This window comes from Callithrix jacchus, chromosome 20 (assembly GCF_049354715.1).
Source record: "Callithrix jacchus isolate 240 chromosome 20, calJac240_pri, whole genome shotgun sequence".
In the NCBI taxonomy this organism is placed as follows: domain Eukaryota; kingdom Metazoa; phylum Chordata; class Mammalia; order Primates; family Cebidae; genus Callithrix; species Callithrix jacchus.
This window is the reverse complement of record NC_133521.1, coordinates 32023547-32044858: the sequence shown is the minus strand read 5'-3', so window position 1 is coordinate 32044858 and position 21312 is coordinate 32023547. Positions and strand designations below refer to the sequence as shown.

The following is a 21312-nucleotide window of genomic DNA, read 5'->3' as shown; positions in this document are numbered from 1 at the left end:
TGAGAAGCATAGAGGAAACCTCAGAATTGTCCAATAGGACAGGAGGCTGGAGTATTTAACCACCAGCTTCCACTCCTATTGGTGAGGACTGTCTTCAGGGACATGGATTCCCCCTCACTTACGGACTTTCCTGGCATGCAAGCCAAGCAGATGCTGGCTTTGGCAAAAATCCCTGGGCAAAAGCAGGAAGACAGAGGTATGCATTTGCAGTGGGATTCTATCAGTACAAGTTGAGTATGAGCTTGCTAGGCAGAAATTATCCACTGCAACTGTGGCTGAAATCAAAGCTGAGACAGAGTTCACACAGAACCTTCTGCCACAGTTGAGGTTAAGACCGGAGGTAGACAGATGGGACATGATGAGAAGAAACAGATATGTTCACTCCGGACCCCAGAGGGTTATATCCTCAAGGTAAGGGTGAACCAGGAAGAAATCCACTTCCCCAGGGCACTGCTAGTGAAATCATCTGCATGGAGTGGGTAAAGGGTCTCTTGAACACACAGAGCCACAAGCAGAGTCCTCATGGAGGTCTGAAGCCTGAATTCATGCAAACTGTGTCATCTGAAATACCTCAACCCAAAATGGTAATGTAAAATAGCCCTGGCTGGTGGAGCCACAAGGCTCTCATAGGAAGCAACTAAAATTAAAATTATTCTGGCCGGTTGCAGTGGTTCATGCCTGTAATGCTAGCACTCTGGGAGGCCAAGGTGGGGCAGATCATGAGGTCAGGAGTTCAATATCAGTCTGGCCAATATGGTGAAACCCCATCTCTTATTAAAAATACAAAAATTAGCCAGGCATGGAGGTACGTGCCTGTAGTCCCAGCTACTTGGGAGGCTGAGGCAGGAGAATCGCTTGAACCCGGGAGGTGGAGGTTTCAGTGAGCTAAGTTCATGCCACCGCACTCCAGCCTGAGTGACAGAGCAAGACTCCGCCTCAAAAAAAAAAAAAAACTTGTTTTCTAGAGAAATGTATCTTCAATTCAGGCCTCAAAAAATTCCCACAGATAGCCAGGCGCAGTGGTTCACTCCTGTAATCCCAGCATTTTGGGAGGCTGAGTTGGGTGGATCACCTGAGGTAGAGAGTTTGAGACCAGCCTGACCAACATGGAAAAACCCCATCTCTACTAAAAATACAAAATTAGCTGGGCATGGTGGCATATGCCTGTAATCCTAGCTACTCAGGAGGCTGAGGCAGGAGAATCGCTTGAACCTAGGAGGCAGACATTGTGGTGAGCCAAGATCACATCACTGCACTCCAGCCTGGGCAACAAGAGTGAAACTCCATCTCAAAGAAGAAAAAATTCCCATAGATAAAATTCCAAGGATTATAAACCCATAATTTTTTTTTGATTGAGATAGTCTCACTCTCTGTCACCCAAGCTAGAGTACAGTGGCACAATCTCTGCTCACTGCAATCTCTGCCACCTGGGTTCAAGTGATTTTCCTGCCTCATCCTCCTGAGTAGCTGGGACTGCAGGCACGTACCACAACAGCTGGCTAATTTTTTTGTGTTTTTAGTAGAGATAGGATTTCACCATGTTGGCCAGGCTGGTCTTGAACTCCCGAAGTGGGAGTTTGGCCTCCCAAAGTGCTGGGATTAGAGGTATGAGCCACCTTGCCTGGCTGTTCTGTCACCTCTTGAATGTTTTGCTACTTAGAAATTTCTTCTGCCACATCCTCTAGATCATCTTTCTCAAGTTCAAATTTCCACATCTCCAGGGCAGGGGCAAAATACCCCCAGTCCCTTTGCTTAAACATAGCAAGAGTTACCTTTATTCTAGTTCCCACGAAGTTCCTCATCTCCATCCTAGACCACCTCAGCCTGGACTTCATTGTCCATATCACTGTTAGCATTTTGGTCAAAACTATTCAGTAATTGTAATCCACTTGTGTTGAAGGAGAGACCTCGTGGGAGGTGATTAGATCCTGAGGGCAGTTCCTCCCTGATGTTCTCATGATAATGAGTAAGTTTCATGAGATCTGATGGTTTTATAAGCATTTGGCATTTCCCCTGCTGGCACTTCTCTCTCCTGCCACTATGTGAAAAAGGACATGTTTGCTTACCCTCCCACCATGATTGTAAGTTTCCTGAGGCCTCCTAAGCCTGTGAAACCATGAGTCAATTAAACCTCTTTTATTTGTAATTACCCAGTCTTAGGTAATTCTTCATAGCAGTGTGAAGACAAACGAATATAAGCTATGAAGAGAGGGCTCTCATGCTTATATGCCTGATAACAAACATGATCACAAAAGGCTGGAACAAGCTGGGTGTGGTGCCTCACACCTGTAATCCCAGGGCTTTGGAAGGCTGAGGTGGGTGGATTCCTTGAGCTCAGGAGTTTGAGACCAGCCTGGCCAACATGGTGAAACCCTGTATCTACTAAAATGACAAAAATTAGCCAGGTGTGGTGGCATGCACCAAGTAGTCCCTGCTACTTGGGAGGCTGAGATGGGAAAATCACTTAAACCCTGGAGATGGAGGTTGCAGAGAGCTGAGATTGCACCACTGCACTCCAGCCTGGATGACGGAAACTCTGTCTTAAAAAAAAAAAAAGACTGAAAAAGCCAGATCAATGCATGAAGGCCATTGCAGTTTTACACAAAAAGTATTTCTGCGAAGACATATGCTCAGCAACTGCCTGTCCAAACTCAGACTTTGTAGCCAAGGATAATTATCTCAAAACAATTATGCAGTCCTCCTAGTTTTTTCTTTAAAAACTGTTGTCTTTCTTTACCTTACAGGATATACACACAGTTTACTATAGCACGCATATTGCCATCATAATGCCCTACTTCTGAATATATATCTTTTTCCTTCAGAGAGCCTCTCTGTTTGTTATTTAGTTTGACATAAATGGTGTCAGATGTGGGAGCTGAAGAAAAATCACTATCAGAAGAATCAGCAGTTCTTGGAACAAGTGCGCAGTGCTTACTTGAAACTTTTGAGCTCTCTGCTCTCACAGCTCACCTTTTCTGCCCTGATAAGTCTTCTCTTAGTCCAAGCCTCCCTCTTTTCAGTGGAAATCTTTAAAATATTATTCTGAGCTAGGTGCAGTGGCTCACGCCTGTAATCCCAAGACTTTGGGAGGCAGAGGTGGGCAGATCATTTGAGGTCAGGAGTTTGAGACCAGCTTGACCAACAAGTGAAACCCAGTCTTTACTAAAAATACAAATAAAATAGCCAGATGTGGTGGTACATGTCTGTAATCCCAGCTACTCAGGAGGCTGAGGCTGGAGAAGCACTTGAACCTAGGAGACAGAGATTGTAGTGAGCTGAGATCACGCCACTGCACTCCAGCCTGAGTGACAGAGTGAGACTTCATCTCAAAAAAAAAAAAAAATATATATATATATATATATATATATAATTCTGGATCAGTTTGGTTTTAAGGCTATCTTTACATCTCTTCTGGAATGATAAAATACTTTTTGTCTTTTCTGGTATAAAGACCAGTGTCTTTCTGAGGTGAGTGCTCCGATTTCTACAGAACTTTCACTCTATCTATAAGGCACATCTCTTCTGGTGAATTCACTTTGGGTCTCCATGTCTTATTTATTTAGGAGACAGCATCTCACGCTGTCATCCAGGCTGGGATGCAGTGGTGCGATCACAGCTCACCACAACCTCAGTCTCCCTGGGCTCAGGTGATCCTTCCACCTCAGCCTCCAGAGTAGCTGGGACCACAGGTGCATGCCAACATGCCCAGCTAATTATTTTTGTATTTTTTGTGGAGACAGGATTTCACCATGTTGCCCAGGCTGGTCTCAAACTCCTGGCCTCAAGGGATCTGCCCACCTCAGCCTCCTAAATTGATAGGATTTCAGGCATGAGCCATCATACCCAGCCTGCATGTCTGATTTAATAATGTGTATGATCTGCATGTGTGGGTTAAAATTTGTACAAAAAGAGTCTTTTCTTGGTCTTATTTTGGTTATGCCTAATTTGGCTCTTTTGCTTATTTCTAAAAACCTTCTGAAAGTGAAAATAAACATTCCAAATGGTAGATACAGAGTGGCTAACCAAAAACCACTATGGCAGTCACTATCATTTAAAGTGTCAGTCCAAACATCTGACCGTCTCTGACAGAATTTATAGGATTGTCTTTGCTCTTGAGGGATTAATAAGAAATGGAATGGGATTCTCAAACATTAGGGTGCACCAAGTTTACTGGGATTCTAGCCAGACACTTTTTACAGCCTGTTCTCTGCACATCTTTAAATTGAAGGGCAAAATAATTATATTAGGGAAGATTCACAGTCCAAATGGTCGTTATTCAAACTCTCCAAAAAAAAAAAAAAAAAAAAAAACCCTACAACTTGTAGAGCCTTCTAAGTTTTCTATCTCCATTTTTTCTCCAATTACTTGAAATCTGCTCACTTTTTTACAGGTGATGAGATAAAACTCACTGCTTATGGCATTTCAGCCAAGATTTTTTTTTTAATGTCTTAAAACCTTTCAAATTAGTGGCTTTACAAGTTACGACAACAACAAAAATAAAAATAAAATAAACTAACAAGTTACAACAAATCCACTGACACCAACAACTTAGAAATTTTTTGAAAGTATAAATTTAGGTTTGCCTGACCAATAATTCTTTAAAAGGAAAGAATAGATAAAAGCTTATAAAAGGCTATTAGATCAAACAAGTCAAAATACTGAGTTCAGATTAAGAATATAGGATATATCTGTCCAGCATAAAAATTTTGCCATAGGCCAGGCACCGTGGCTCACGCCTGTAATCCCTGCACTTTGGGAGGCCAAGGTGGGCAGATGACCTGAGGTCAGGAGTTTGAGACCAGCCTGGCCAATGTGGCAAAACCCCATCTCTATTCAAAATACAAAAATTAGCTGGGTGTGGTGGTGCACACCTGTAATCCCAGCTACTCAGGAGGCTGAGGCAGGAGAATCACTGGAACCCGGGAGACAGAGGCTGCAGTGAGCCAAGATTATGCCACTACACTCCAGCCTGGGCAACAGAGCAAGACTCCATCTCAAAAAAAAAAAAAAAAAAAAAATCACCTTGTCTGCCACATAGAGGCCAGGAAGAAAAAGAAAAAAAAAAACCTTCTTGGCAGATTAATGCCCCCAAAATAAAAAAATAAAAATAAGCCTGCTAAAATCCTTCTCCGTCTGCATTAACTAGTCAAACAAACCAGACCAGCAAGCAAAAGATGGATTCAAGGCTTCTTGGAGATATTCTTTTGCTTATACAATACAGCTAATCCTAGTTAAAATGTAAACATTAAAATTTTAACCCTAAACTCATTTGAAACTTAAAAAAGGAAGAAAGGGAGGAAAGGGTTTTATTGTTATTATTATTATTATTATAAACTGTCATGAATACTGCTTTACCCAGAGTTTTGGGTAAAACAGTTTTCAGTAAAGTTTAGTGATGTGAACAGATCCCAATTTTGTCAGAAAAAGAATTTGGATTAAACTGTCTATGAGAAACCAGTGAGTTTGAATTACCGTCTCATGACTAAAATTCTAAGATGAAAGCTATAAGATCTTTGTGTGTGTGTGCGTATGTTTAGATGTGCTTATGCATATGCATGTCTATTACTTTGTGTGTTGTGTCTAGGTGGTGAAATCTGGCATAGTCAGAAATTCGTTTAGAAATTCTATTCACTGGCCAGATGTGGTGGCTCACGCCTGTAATCCCAGCACTTTGGGAGACTGAGGCAGGTGGATCACCTGAGGTCAGGAGTTTGAGACCAGCCTGGCCAACGTTGTGAAACCCTGTCTCTACTAAAAATACAAAAATTAACCAGGAGTCATGGCGGGTGCCTATAATCCCAGCTGCTCAGGAGGCTGAAGCAGGAGAATTGCAGTGAGCCAGGATTGCGCCTGGGCAATAAGAGCAAAATACCATCTCAAAAAAAAAAAGAAAAAAGAAATTGGCTTAGGTAAATGAGTGCTCATATAAAATATATGTATATGTGTGTGTGTGTATATGTATGTATGTGTGTGTATATATATATATATAAGCAAAAAAATATTTGGGTTAATTACTATATATTTTATATGATTACTCATTTATCTAAGCCAGTCTGGCCAATATGACGAAACCCTGCCTAAAATTCAAAAATTAGGCCAGGTGCAGTGACTCACTCCTGTAACCCAGCATTTTGGGAGGCCAAGGCAGGTGGATCACAAGGTCAAGAGTTCAAAACCAGCCTGACCAACATGGTGAAACCCCATCTATACTAAAAATATAAAAATAGCCGGGCGTGGTGGCACGTCCTGTAATCCCAGCTACTTGGGAGGCTGAGGCAGGAGAATTGCTTGAACCCAGGATGCAGAGGTTGCTGTGAGCCGAGATCGTGCCACTGCACTCCAGCCTGGGTGACAGAGAGAGACTCCATCTCAAAAAAAAAATTAGATATGTGTGGTGGCACACACCTGTAGTCCCAGCTACTTGTGAGGCTGAGGCTAGAGAATCACTTGAACCTGGGAGGTGGAGGTTGCAGTGAACTGAGATCACACCACTGCACTCCAGCCTGAGCAACAGAGTGGACTGCATCTCAAAACAGAAAAGCATTATGAGCTGTCACTATACACCTGTTAGAAAAGCTAAAAATTCTAACAGGGACAAAACAAAATGCTGAGCATGCAGAGAAAGTGAATGTCTTGTACATTGATGGTGGGACAGTAAAAACAAACAAACAAACAAAAATTCCAGAAGGTTAAACACTGTATGAGTTTGTTTATAGCAGATCAGTATATCCATCCTTGCGGCTGCTCTGAGTGTTGACAGCTGAAGGCTCACACAGCTTCCTCCTCGTCTGGAAGGATTGCCCTGAGCAGAAAGGAAGCTACCTCTTGTTCCAGAGCTTCACGTTCCAGACCTCCCTACGGGGTCTCCACTGGCGCCCGGCCCTAGTTCTGTTCTTTCAGAGGCAGATAGTCTGTTGAGTAAATGCGTGCCGTTACTTAGACTTCCTGGCTGAAGATGTAGCTAACCTTAAGAAAACCTAACTCTCCTATAACAGGATGTTCCGTAATGACCTTCGAGGAGGAAGTGATTTCTTTCCTACTTTGGTGTCTTTCGTTACATCCTCCCCACCCCGCCAATATTATCCAGCACGGAGAAGCAAAACCAGAAGCTCCTCTCCAACTTGCGGTCCTTCCCTCCACTTGCGGTCCTTCCCTCCACTTGCGGTCCTTCCCTCCACTTGCGGTCCTTCCCTCCACTTGCGGTCCTTCCCTCCACTTGCGGTCCTTCCTTCCCTCCACTTGCAGTCCTTCCCACAGCCTTCCCACGCTGTGACCTGATTGTAACAGTTCCCTGGACTCTATTCTGAATCCCCAGCACTGAGAGAAGGCCTGGCACTGGGTACGCTGTAGACACGAGTGACTTTGGGGAAGGTAGGGAGAGTGTGGAAAGGACAGGAGCAGAGCAGGAGGAATGGAGGGGCCGTGGCTCCCAGCTGCCTAGAAAGCGGCTGGGGTTTCCCTCAGGGAGGGATCGGGGCTCCTCGTGGCTCCAGCCGAGCGCAGGGCGCGGACACCAGGGAAGGGGGCGCAGGGGAACTCCCGTGGGCCTTGCGTTCGCAAACTTCTCCCTTGGGCAGCAGGCGGTGGTGGGAGAGAAGGCGGAAGAGCCAGCTTTTTGGAACTGTGCACGGGACAGATTGTGCATGGGAAAGAGCGTTTTGGAACTGTGCCTCCGAGGAGGTGAAGGTGAGCATGGGATCTCTCTGGAAGGCGGGGAGGGGGCAGGGGCGAGGGGTGAGGGGCTGCAGCCAGATTCCTGAGCCGTATTGGGAAGAACCGTGGATGAGGGTGGCCCCGTCTGAGTTCCTGGAACTCAGGACCGATTTGTTTTCATTTCCTGGACTCGGATGGTGGAGCCGCCTGCTGGGATCTCGCACTACCCTATGCCAAAGCCAGACGCCCAGCAGCGGTGGGGGTCATGGAGGGCAGGGGCACAGAGCATGTAACCTGATGTCTACTTAGAAAAAGGAAGCCTTCAGGTTTGCAGGGAGAGAGAGAGAGAGAGAGAGAGAGAGAGAGAGAGAGAGAGAGAGAGAGAGAGAGAGAGAGGAGAGAGAGGAAATGCCTGATAACCTTAATTTATTTATTTATTTGGAGGGGAGGAAGAAATGAATTTGTATTGTTATCACCATTTAAAGATTTTTCACTTTTAAAATAGTACCAGACGTGGTGGTTCAATCCTATAATCCCAGCACTTTGGGAGGCTGAGGCAGGTGGATTGCCTGAGGTCAGGAGATCAAGACCATCCTGGCTAACACGGTGAAACCTGGTCTCTACTAAAAACACGAAAAAATTAGCTGGGCGTGGTGGTACACGCTCCTAGTCCCAGCTACTCAGGAGGCTGAGGCAGGAGAATCACTTCAACTTGGAAGGCAGAGGTTGCAGTGAGCCGAGATCTCACCACTGCCCTCCAGCCTGGGCAACAGAGCAAGACTGTCCCCAAATAATAATAATAATAATAACAATAATAATAATGACCTGTTTTCTCATTGTAACTTATGAACATAATCCCCTTTTTACTTATTATTAGATATGGGGTGTTCATCTGTTTCCCAGGCTACAGTGCAGTGGCACAATCATAGCTCACAGCAGCCTCCGAACTCCTGGGCTCAAGTGATCCTCCTGCCAGATCCTCCCAAGTAGCTAGGACTACAAGGCGTTCACCACTACACCCAATAAATTAATTATTATTATTTTTTTTTTTTTGTAGAGCCAGGGTCTTGCTTTGTCACCCAGGCTAATCTGGAACTCCTGGGCTCAAGGGATCCTCCTACCTTGCCCTCTCAAAGTGCTGGGATTACAGGTGCGAGCCACCGCAGCAGGCCTGAACATTCTTAGTTGTTTGTTTTACATATTATAAATAGCACTGCAGTGAACATCTTAGTAGCCATCTATCTACACACACAAACTTTTCTACAGCCTAAGTTCCTAGAAATTCAAATTGCCCAGTCTAGGTGTATATATATTTATATTCCCTTTCTTCCCTTAGAGATCATATACTTAATAAGCCCTCAAACAATGTCAGTTATTGTAGAGTGCTTTTTTCCCAATGCTTTGCAGTTTTTAATATATTTTAATATCATACAGGCAAGTCTCCTTTTCTTTATTTTTTAAAATCCTGGCTATCCCTAATTGCCTGTTTCAAATGAACTTTAAGATCATTTAGTTTTAATGCCAAAATATGTCATTGGATGTTTTATTGGAACTCCATTAATTGGATTTACATTTGGGAGGGATTGCTGGGTTGGTCTGTTTTAGTCTTCCCAGCCAGAAACATAACAATTCTCTTTCTTCAAGCTTTGTTTTGTGCAATTTTCCTTTTCTTTCTTTCTTCTTTCTCTCTCTCTTCCTTCCTTCCTTCCTTTCTTTCTTTTCTTTCTCTCTCTCTCTCTCTCTCTTTCTCTATTTTTGGATGGAGTTTTGTTCTTTTACCTAGGCTGGAGCACAGTGGTGAGATCTTGGCTCAGTGCAACCTCCACCTCCCTGGTTCAAGCAATTCTCCTGCCTCAGCCTCCCGAATAGCTGGGATTACAGATGCCTGCTATCACGCCCGGCTAATTTTTGTATATTTAGTAGAGATGGGGTTTCACCAAGTTGGCCAGGCTGGTCTCGAACTCCTGACCTCAGGTGATCCACCCACCTTGGCCTCGCAAAGTGCTGAGATTAGAGGCGTGAGCCACTGTGCTGGCTGCAATTTTCTTCATACCATGCCACCACTGTATAATTTATTATTTTAAATTGTGTGTCACTTCCATGGGTGGGATATTTTCCCCATTTTCCTTTCTGATTAGTTAGTGCTGAGATTTGGCTTTCCGATGAGGCTGGTAGTAAGATAATTGGAGCTTGGAGCTGGGAAGCTGAAATCTGCGAGATTCCTTGAACGACATTGTCACATTTGCTTCTGTTTCTGGTGCAACAGAGGAAGTGTAAAACCCTTTGCCCTCACAATTCCCAGGAAACGGCCTGGAAGCTATCGTCTTAGCTTCTTGGAATAGCCGGGTAGTCTGAGATCTGCTCGTCTTTGTAGGAGTGCCCTAATAACTATTAGCTCCTTTGCCCAATCACTTATAACTCTCAGGCTACAAAAACCCAAGTATATCAATAGCTCATTTATTTAGTTTCACTTCTGCCAGTGCCTTACTCATGTTTTAAAGCCATCTTGGGGCTCCAGGCCAATTATTTTCTTCAAGATGTTATTTAATCCATAAACTGGTGATAATACTTAACCTACCGATTTCAGTGAGCTATTTTTAAAAAAACCACTAACTTTGTTTTTTGTTGTTGTTGTTGTTATTGGTGGCGGTCGTGGTGGTGGTATTTTTGAGACAGGGTCTCATCCTGTTGCCCAGGCTGGATGGAGTCAGTGGCACAATCATGGCTCACTGCAGCCTCAACCTCCCGGGCTCAATCAATTCTCCCTCTTCAGGCTCCAGAGTAGCAGGGACTAGAGGCAGGCACCACCACACCCAGGTAATTTTTGTATTTTTTTGTGGAGACAGCGTTTTACCATGTTGCCTAGGCTAGTCTCGAACTCAGGCTCAGGCTATCCTCTGGCTTCGGCCTCACAAAGTGCTAGGATTACAGGTTTGAGCCATCACACCCGACCCTAACTTTATTTTAAATACTTTGAAAACTGGTTCCATGACCTTGTGATTATTTGAATGTGACCTCCCTGAATTGCAGCATCTTCACCTGTTTGTTTTTTCAAGGCAGGGTCTCTCTCTGTTTCCCAGGCTGGAATGCAGTGGTATCATCATAGCTCACTCCAGCCTCGACCTCCCAGGCTCAAGCGATTCTCCCACCTCAGCCTCCTGAGTAGCTGGTGCTAGAGATGTGTACTACCGCATTCAGCTAATTTTTGTATTTTTAGTAGAGATGGGTCTCACTGTGTTGTCCACACTGGTCTCTAACTCCTGGCCTCAAGCAGTCCTTCCACCTCTACCTCTCAAAATGTTGGGATTACAAGCATGAACTACTGTCCCAAGCCAGTATCTTTATCTGTTAAATGAAAATGCCCATGGAGAGCTGGGGGTTCCAAAGCACTTAGGATGTAGTAGGTGAGAGATCTATTGTCATCATTAGTATCATCATTCATTACTGAACTCCATTGGCTTTAGTGGCAAATAAAGCAAACCTGATTCAAACTGTCTTAAACAATCAGGGAGGTTATTTGGTTGATGAAACCTGTAGCTGGGGATGGGGTACAGTTCAGTGTCAGTTCTAACCAGTGGCTCAGTGTTGTCATCAAGCACTTAGATTCTTTCTCTCTTTCCATTCTACCATGCTCAGGTTAGCCTCATTCCAAGCTTTAGGTCAGGGATCTGTGCTTCCTCACATTCAGAGAAGAGAGAGAGAGGCTGAGAGTAAGAAGCTGGCATTGCAGCCTCAGCCTCCTGGACTAAGGGACCCTCCTATCTCAACTTCCCAGGTAGCTGAGACGACAGGTGTGTGCCACCATGCCAGGCTAACTTAAACATATATCTATATTTAGATGGTGCAACCTCTGCCTCCCAGATTCAAACAATTCTCCTGGCTTAGCTTTCTGAGTAGCTGGGATTACAGGCACACACCACCACACCCAGCTAAGTTTTGTACTTTTGGCAGAGACAGGGTTTCACCATGTTGGCCAGGCTGGTTTCCAACTCCTGACCACAAGTGATCCGCCCTCCTCAGCCTTCCAAAGTGCTGGGATTACGGGTATGAGCCACCATGCCTGGCCAATTTTATATTTTATTTTATTTTTTATTTTTTTAGAGAAAGGGTCTCACTTTGCTGTCCAGACTGGTCTAGAACTCCTGGCCTCAAGAATCCTCCTGCCTCTTCCTCCTATCAGTGGGCACCACCTCGCCCAGCTGCATTTTTCTTAAAGGACTGTTGGAAGAAACCGAATAAATCTTTGTACTCTTGCCTCTGTCAAAATTGGAAAAATGAAAGATAGACAGTCTAGGTTTTAAGAAAAACAGAAGCATATTTATCTGTGGCAGTAAAGACTATTATCCTAGCCCAGCTCACTTCACTCATTTGAATTAACTGCCTGGCCCCTGAAGTCCCTATGCTTTAGCAGGATATATTTGTAATAGGCGAAACGGATGTAAACTTATTGACCAGAAAATACAATGGTTTACGTGCAATACAAGTTTATTCCTCAATCACTTAAAAGTCCATGGCAGATGTTCCAGGTCTGTGGGCAGCTCTCTGCCAAGTGATGATCCAGGGACCCAGGACCCTTCTTAGGGCTCCACCACCCCTAGGCCCGCTTCACTCTGAGCATCCAGCCAGCAAAGGGAGAGCTTGTGGAGGTGGCAAAGCTGCCCGAGTCCAAAGTAGAGCCGGTCACATGCACGCACACCCCATTGTGAGAAATAATCACATGGCCACATCACGCTGCAAGGAAGGCTGGGAGATGTAGTCCCGGCTGTACCAGCTCTTCTCAGCTACAAGTCTATTATTATGGAAGGGCAGAACAGATTTTGGTGGGCAGCAAACCATCTCTATCTTTCATTAAAATGGTGGAGAGACCTCTTCAGGCGTTTAAATCACAGATCCCTTTGATTCTTTCTTAGCCATAGTGAATATGCAGGAAATTTGGGGATTTCACCAAATTCCATTCATTTATTCCAGGTCTGGAAAATTTGAGGGATATCATCACCTTAGGCCAGGTCATCTACAAACAGTATGAAGAGATGAAATACTGCAAGAAACAGTGCCAGCGCCTGGGCAGCCGTGTCCTAGGCCTGGCCAAGTCTCTGGAGATGCTCCAGGACCAAGGAAAGAGGAGGGTAACCTCTGAGAAGTTAACCACAGCCATGAACCGCTTCAAGGCTGCCCTAGGAGGCTGACAGGGAGATAGAAAAGTTCAGCAATAAATCCAGCATTTGGAGGTTTCTAACAGCAAGCCAGGACAAAATAATCTTCGAAGACATCAACAATAACCTGAATGATGTCTGGAAGGAGCTATTGCTGTTACTTCAGGTTGAGCAATACCTGTCTGTTTCACACATAAGCCAAGGAGCGTCCTGGGCACAGGAAGATCAGCAGGATGCAGCTGAAGACAGACAAGCCTTCCAGATGCTGAGAAGGGGCAAGTTGGGTTTTTGGTGGGGAGTGGAGGTGCAGCCGAACGCATTTTAGTCTCACTTTAATTCACTAAAGGAGCAGCAAGGATGAAGTTTGAGCGGTTGTAATACACTTGTAGCTCAAAATCCCTAACATTCTTTGGCCCAGATATACGGTGGGGGCTGGTGAAATTTGGGCAAGCCAGCGTTGGGGAGGTGTTTTGTTTTGCTTTGCTTTTTGAGATAGGGCCTCTATCATATGGGCTGGAGGACAGTGGCACAATCATAGCTCACCGTAGCCTCAGGCTCAAGTGATCCTCCCACCTCAGCCTCCTGAGTAGCTGAGTGTATAGGTGTACCTTCCACTGTGCCCAGCTCATTTTTATTTTATTTTTTGTAGATAGGGAGTCTTGCTATGTTGCCCAGGCTGGTGGAAAACTCCTGGCCTCAAGTGATCCTCTTGCCTCAGCCTTCCAAAGTGCTGGGATTACAGGCACCCAAGAGGTCAAGGCTGTGGTGAGCCATGATTATTCCACTGCACTGAAGCCTGGGCAACAGAGCGAGATCCTGTCTCCAAAGCAAAGGGCGTCGGGGCCAGCATGAGAAGTAAATCTCCCTTCTTAACCTCAGGGGGCCCTGTTTCCCTTTCTGAGGACATGAGACCTCCTGTACTAAAACTGAGAAAGTCTAATGGAAAAAGTATAGACAAACCGATAATCTCATCCATTGTTGGTAGAAGGATATTTGTGCAACCTTTATCAAAATGTGAGATACAATCATACAATCTACCAGTTTCTTGAATACCCTTCTGGTAATTTAAGTATATATATTTTATTGTTGTTGTCACACAATCAGCATCACACCAAACACATTGTTTTATTTCTTCTTTTCTCATTAAATAATCTCAAATATCCTCCCATGTAAATATCTCCCATGTAAATATCCATAGAGTTGGCCAGGCACGACGGCTCACGCCTGTAATCCCAGCACTTTGGGAGGACAAGACGGGCAGATCATGAGGTCAGGAGATCAAGACCATCCTGACTAACATGGTGAAACCCTGCCTCTACTAAAAATACAAAAAAAAAAATTATCCGGGCGTGGTGGCACATGCCTGTAATCCCAGCTACTTGAGAGGCTGAGGCAGAAGAATCCCTTGAACCTGGGAGGTGGAAGTTGTAGTGAGCTGAGATCGTACCACTGCACCCCAGCCTGGACAACAGCGAGACTTCATCTCAAAAAAGAAAAAAAAAAAATCCATAGAGTTCTATAGCTTGTTTTCCTACTTGACATCTACCATACAGTTTTGTTTTATTATCATACCAGCAGCATACAAATAGATACAAATACAAATACATACAAAAATAGCACAATATATATACCCATCATTTTTTCCCATTTTTTGTGATAAAATATACATAATGTAAAATTTACCATTTCAACCATTTTTAGATGCCAATTCAGTGGCATCAAGTATATTCAGATGGTTCTGAAACAGTCACCACTATCTATCACCAGAAATTTTTTTTTCTTTTTTTGAGACAGAGACTCACTCTATTGCCTAGGCTGGAATGGAGTGGTATGATCTTGGCTCACTGCAACCTCTGCTTCCTGGGTTCAAGCAATTCTTGTGCCTCAGCCACTCGAGTAGCTGAGATTACAGGCACATGCCACCATGCCCAACTAATTTTTGTATTTTTAGTGGAGATGGGGTTTCACCATGTTGGCCAGGCTGGTCTCAAACTCCTGACCTCAAGTGATCTGCCTGCCTCAGCCTCCCAAAGAGCAAGGATTACAGGCATGAGCCACCATACCCAGCCTATTTCAAGATATCTTTATGAGAAATTCCCACAACTGGAATTACTAGGTATAATTACTGCGTCAAAGACTAGAGGCATTTCAAATGTTGGTAGAAGTTGCATAAATATCACTCCTACCGACAATTCATGAGGTTATCTGTTTCTCTATAGTTTTCCCATAAGAGACTTTCTCACTTTTAGTACTCAAGGTTTCATGTCCCCAGAACTCCTTAGTCCTGGGCAGACAGGGATGACTGACCACTGTAAATAGTGTGCTATAAATTTTCACACGTTTCTGAGTATATAAATTGTGATAGGTTCAATTATGTTGTGGTTTAAAAAGCAACAGCAACTCAGTGTTCTAAAGAAATAAGTTTAGGTTGGGTGCAGTGGCTCACACCTGTAATCCCAGCACTTTGGGACACCAAGGTGGGAGGATCACCTGAGGTCAGGAGTTTGAGACCAGCCTGACTGACATGGAGAAACCCCATCTCTACTAAAAATACAAAATTAGCTGGGCATGGTGGCGCATGCCCATAATCCCAGCTACTCGGGAGACTGAAGCAGGAGAATTGCTTGAACCCAGGAGGCAGAGGTTACAGTGAGCCGAAACTGTGCCATTGCACTCCAGCCTGAGTGACAAGAGTGAAACTCTGTCTAAAAAAAAAAAAAGAAAGAAACAAGTTTCCCTTCCCATGGCAGGCAGCGTGGGAGCTCACTCACTCCTTTCTCTCTCTGCCTAATAAATTGCTCTCTGCTAAAAAAGAAAAAAGAAAAGAAACAAGTTTATTTCTCGTTTAGGCAAAGTCCAGGCGACTCTCTAAGGTGAATGTCCTCCTTCCAAGATACTTTCAATAGTATAGCACTTTGGTGTTGACACAAACTTTTCCTCACTTCCAAAGCGGCCAGGTTGGAACCTTGTGCAGAGTCAATTAAATGCTCCCTCTGGAAAGTGACAGACATCTTTTTCTTTCATTTCTTAGCAAAAGCAAGTCACCCAGCCATGCTTTAATGCATTTCCTATGTGTTTAGAAGTAGAAATCTGAATATTGGTGATCAATAGTAATCCCTACTATAATGACTAAGTAAAAAAAAATGATATCTCAACAGTTTTAATTAGCATTTTAGTTTTGATTAGCATGTGATTTTAATTTCTATTTTTGAGCATTCACTACCCTTTTTTCCCACAGATAATGAAAACATAGACGCTTTATTGAGACTATTGGAAATCGACATGAAAGAAATCAAGGAAACTTTGAGGCAGTGTAAGTTATCATGTGCCCTGCTGTTTCTGATGGCCCCCAAACTAGAAGTCATCAGTTTAGTGAGACCCCAGCCTCCCCCTACCCCTGCGTTTGTCGTTTTTCTGTGCTGGATGGTGGAAGCAGCCCACAGGTTTGGGGATCCATTCATGGCCAGCCCCCGCTTCTGTCCATGGAATAACATCTGGAGGGGGCTTCTTGACCAGTAAGATATCTTCTAACATCTGTCAAAGTGCTTAAAAACCTCTATGAATAGCATCAAAGCTTCAGTTCAGTTGCTGAATTTCCAAGAAAAAATTCAAATCAAATTTAAAATGCCCATTTATTCATTATTCAACAAAATATGAGTATCTGCTTTATGCCAGAGGCCTTGCAAAGAGGAAACTAAGATGCAGAGGACACTGCCTTCCAGGAGCTCATGGGATGGAGGAGGGACGTGGAAAGACAGACAGTGAACACACAACAGCAAGGTTACTGAGCTTGAACTGTGTCCCTAACTACTAGATCTGAAGTGACTAAACCAGATGCCAGATTCTCAAGTGACAAGCTCTGGGGAACAGGGATAGACTTCCAGGATGAGAGAGACAGGTCTGGATGAGGGTTAAGTCTGGAGGGACAGGCGGGATTTGAAGAGGAGAAAAAGGAAGTGCATGACACCTTCTGTTAAGTGTCCAGCTGTGTCTCTACCAGTCACTCAGAGGCATTGGAGCCACTCCTCTGGGCTGAGTCCATCAGAAGCCCCAGCCAGGACCAGCTCTGGTTTATGGTGAGGGCTCCCCACTATATCACAAAGATGCCACCTCCCTTAGTGTCCCTTCCTCTGCTCATTGACTCTTTTGTCTTCCTTCCTTCTGGGGCTGAGGTCAGATTTACCACCAAAACGCATGCAGGAGATCCCTGCAGGAGCAAGTCAAGGAGATCAAGAAGGAGCAGCTTTCAGGATCCCCGTGGATTCTGCTAAGCAAAAATAAGGTCAGCACACTTTATAAAGGAGAATACCGCAGAGCTCGAGTAGCCATCAAAGTATTCCACAAACCTCAGGCTGACAGCATTGGGTAAGTTGTTTTATGCAGTTCTCTCATGCATACCAATACTTACTCTCTATAACTCTCCAAAGAGAAAGGTGTGTTGTCTCAATTTTTAGATAAGAAAGTGTGGACCCCAAAGGGTTATATTACATGCTCTCCACTATTCTATTAAGGAGCAGAGTCTTGACAAATATATCTTTCCACTTCAGTTCTAGAGTCTTCTTTATTCACATACATGTATTTTTTAAAAACTTCCCTCTTAACCCTGTTTCCCAGTGGCCCATCCCCTCACCAGACAGTAATTCTAGTGTGTTTTGTTTGTCTGTGTTCTTGTAAAATGTATGCATCCATTTTTCATGTTCACAACTGATAGAGTTACGTCGTGTATGTTGCCTCCTTTCCTCACTTTTCTCACTCAACATCATGGAACATGTTCCATACTTGGAGTCCTTAATTTCTGTCTGCCATCCATGGTGAAGATCCACATTTTGCCAATTTTTTTTTTTTTTTTTTTGAGACAAGGCCGCACTCTTTTGTCCAGGCTGGAGTGCACTGGAATGCAGTGGTGGGATCATAGCTCATTGCAGCCTTGACCTCCTGGGCTCCAGCAATCCTCACACCTCAGCCTTCCAAGTAGCTGGGACTGCAGGTGTGCACCACCATACCCAGCCAATTTTTAAATTTTTTGTAGAGACAGGGTCCCACTGTGCTGTCCAGACTGGTCTGGAACTCCTCGGCTCAAGCACCTCCTGCCTTATCTTCCCAAAGAGATGAAATAACAGCCGTAAGCCATATATTTTGTCTTTTTTTTTTTTCTGGTGATGGAAACTGGTCAACTTCCAACTTTTCCCCACCAAAAAAATGCCATGCTGGGCTGGGCGCGGTGGCTCAAGCCTGTAATCCCAGCACTTTGGGAGGCCGAGGCGGGTGGATCACAAGGTCAAGAGGTCGAGACCATCTGGTCAACATGGTGAAATCCTGTCTCTACTAAGATATAAAAAAATTAGCTGGGCATGGTGGCGCGTGCCTGTAATCTCAGCTACTCGGGAGGCTGAGGCAGGAGAATTGCCTGAACCCAGGAGGCGGAGGTTGCGGTGAGCCAAGATCGCACCATTGCACTCCAGCCTAGCTAACAAGAGCGAAACTCCGTCTCAAAAAAAAAAAAAAAAATGCCATGCTAAGTATCCCTTTAGGGACCTGTATGAGAAGTCTTTGGGATCTAGTACCAGGAGAGGAAATGATGGGCCATAGGATATATGTATATTAAGTGACTAAGTACTACCAAGCACCTCTTCAGAATAGAGTGTCTATGGCTACACTTCCATTAGCAACCTCACCAACCCTTAGTGTTATCCAGCTTTCTAATTATTTTCATCCTTATAAAGTGATCAGTATCTTGTAGTTATTTTAACTTGCATTTCTGTTTTTAACTAATGAATTCAAATCCTTGTGTACATGCTTTAGCTATTTGGGTTTTCTCTTCCATAAATTGCCTGTTCATATCCTCTGCCCATTTTTCCCTCATGATTGCTGCTTTTGTCTTGTCTGTAGATCTTTGCATATTTTGGAAATCAAGCACTTGTCAGCTTTAGATATTGCAAGCTTTTTATTTGTGCTCTGGAGGTGTGCTTCACCACCTCTAGATCTTAAAGGCATTCTATATTTTCTTCTCTTAATTTTAGTTCATCTTTCATATTTAGGTTTTAATCCTACTGGAATCCACCTTTGGAAGTGATATTATATAGGGTCAACTTTTATTTTTAGCCACATAGTCAGTTTTCCCTGTACCATCTATTAAGTGGTCTGTCTTTTCCCTCTTGATTTGTGGTACCATATTTATTGTATATTAAGTTTTTATATAGACATGGATCTGACTCTGATCTCTCTAATCTGTCCCACTGATCAATTTGTCTGCTTTTGTACCAATAATACACTGCTACTATTTTTTTCATATGACTTTGCAGTAAGTTTCAAAATCTGGTAAAGAATTTCCTCCTCTTGATTCTTCTTTTTCAGGTTGACTTAGCTAAATAAATATCAAAGAAAGTTTTATCACACTTCTCAAAATACGCATCAAGATTTTGATTGAGACTGTATTTTTAACAGCTTTATTGAGATATATTTTACATACCATAAGATTTACCTATTTAAGATGTACAATTTAATGGCTTTAAATATATTTACAGGCCGGGCACAGTGGCTCATGCCTGTAATCCCAGCACTTTGGAAGGCTGAGGTGGGCGGATCACCTGAGGTCAGGAGTTCAAGACCAGCCTGGCCAACATGGTGAAGGCCCATCTCTATTAAAAAATACAAAAATTATCTGGGTGTGATGGCAGGTGCCTGTAATCCCAGCTACTTGGGAGGCTGAGGCAGGAGAATTGCTTGAACTCAGGAGGTAGAAGTTGCAGTGAGCCGAGATCACGCCATTCCACTACAGCCTGGGCAACAAGAGCGAGACTCCGTCTCAAAAAACAAACAAACAAACAAACAAACAAACAAATTCTTTCAACAATATTTTAGGCACAAAATTTTCAGGGTAAGACTTGTAATTTTTTTGTAAATTTATTCCTAAGTATTTTATTATATTTTTGCTATTGGAAATAAAAATTTTTTAATTTGATCTTTTGACTGATAATTGCTAGCAGATAGAAATACAATTGATTTCTGCAGGCTCTGAACCTGCCCCGATTCTCTGACAGACTTTGGACAAGCCCCCTTTACGCTTTGAGTCTAAGAGTAAATGAACAGACTGGATTGAGTTGGTGGTTCCAGTGATCCTCTTTAATAATTTACCTGCCCATATTCCTTAAGGCCCACGTTTTGGAAGGAATTTTGGTTATAATATTTCACTTAATACACATCCTTATCTTTGTTTTATTTTATTTTATTTATTGTTTTGAGAGGGAATTTCGCTCTTGTTGCCCAGTCTGGAGTGCAATGGCACAATCTCGGCTCCCTGCAACCTCCACCTCCTGGGTTTAAGTAATTCTCCTGCCTCAGTCTCCAGAGTAGCTGGGATTACAGGCATGCGCCACCATGCCCAGTTAATTTTGTATTTTTAGTAGAGACGAGGTTTCTCTGTGTTGGTCAGGCCAGTCTCAAACTCCCGACCTAAGGTGATCCACCTGCCTCAGCTTCCCAAAGTGCTGGGATTACAGGCGTGAGCCACCACGCCCAGCCTCAGCTAATTTTTGTATTTTTTTGTAGAGATGTGGTTTCACCATGTTGGGCAGGTTGGTCTCAAACTCCTGGCTTCAAGTGATCTGCCTGCCTACGCCTCCCAAAGTGCTGAGATTACAGGTGTGAGTCACGGTGCCCATCCATGGTGTGTATCTTTGATTAATAAAAATAAGGATAAGCCACGTACAGCACTTTGGGAGGCTGAGGCAGGCAGATCACCTTAGGTCAGGGGTTTGAGACTGGCCTGACCAACACGGAGAAACCTCGTCTCTACTAAAAATACAAAATTAACTGGGCATGGTGGCGCATGCCTGTAATCCCAGCTACTCTGGAGACTGAGGCAGGAGAATCACTTAAACCCAGGAGGTGGAGGTTGCAGGGAGCCGAGATCGTGCCATTGCACTCCAGACTGGTACCCTTGCACCAGAGTATGAAATAGCTTCCAGGAGCTCCAGCTATAAGCTCGGAAGAGTCTGTGTGATTGTAATCACATGGTGACAACACTCAGAATCTAAATTGGACTTCTGTTGTATTCTCACCACTCAGTTTGTTTTTTTTTTTAGCAGTTCAATGGGTACATTTTAGAGTTTTCCATTTTGTGTGGAATTGGATCTTCCCCTTCAAATGCTGTAATTAACATCACTTAAAAGAAACTTGAATAAAATATTGAAACTTCAAAAAAAAAAAAAAAAAAAGATCTTCATTAGTGAGCTCTGTTACATGCAGATCGTCTTTATCATCTTGTCTGGGTTTATCTGTTTTGTGGCTTTCCTGCCACATGCGGCCCTGGAGCCGAGACCGAGGTGGGCTCGCGCTCCTTGGAGCTGGAGAATTCCGCAGGCCCCTCGCGTGCGGCGAGCAACGACCCGGCTAAGTGATTTGAGACTGTTTAGTAGCTCAGATCGACTGCAGCGGTTTGAGATGGAAGAGGTTGTGTAGGCGAAGTCTTGCGTGAGCTCCTCAACCTCATGAGAGGATACATATG

At 43.8% G+C, this 21312-nt stretch overlaps 1 protein-coding gene across 1 annotated transcript; it reads left to right on the top strand.

The window, feature by feature from the left end:
• The first annotated feature begins 7067 nt into the window (after positions 1–7067).
• MLKL (mixed lineage kinase domain like pseudokinase) lies at positions 7068–19765 on the top strand. The gene is given in 7 exon segments (XM_078357744.1): positions 7068–7339; positions 7581–7686; positions 12622–12829; positions 12831–13081; positions 16045–16119; positions 16984–17015; positions 17017–19765. Coding segments are annotated over 6 exon segments (768 nt in total). The 5' UTR covers positions 7068–7339; positions 7581–7643; the 3' UTR covers positions 17176–19765.
• The last annotated feature ends 1547 nt before the right edge of the window (positions 19766–21312 follow it).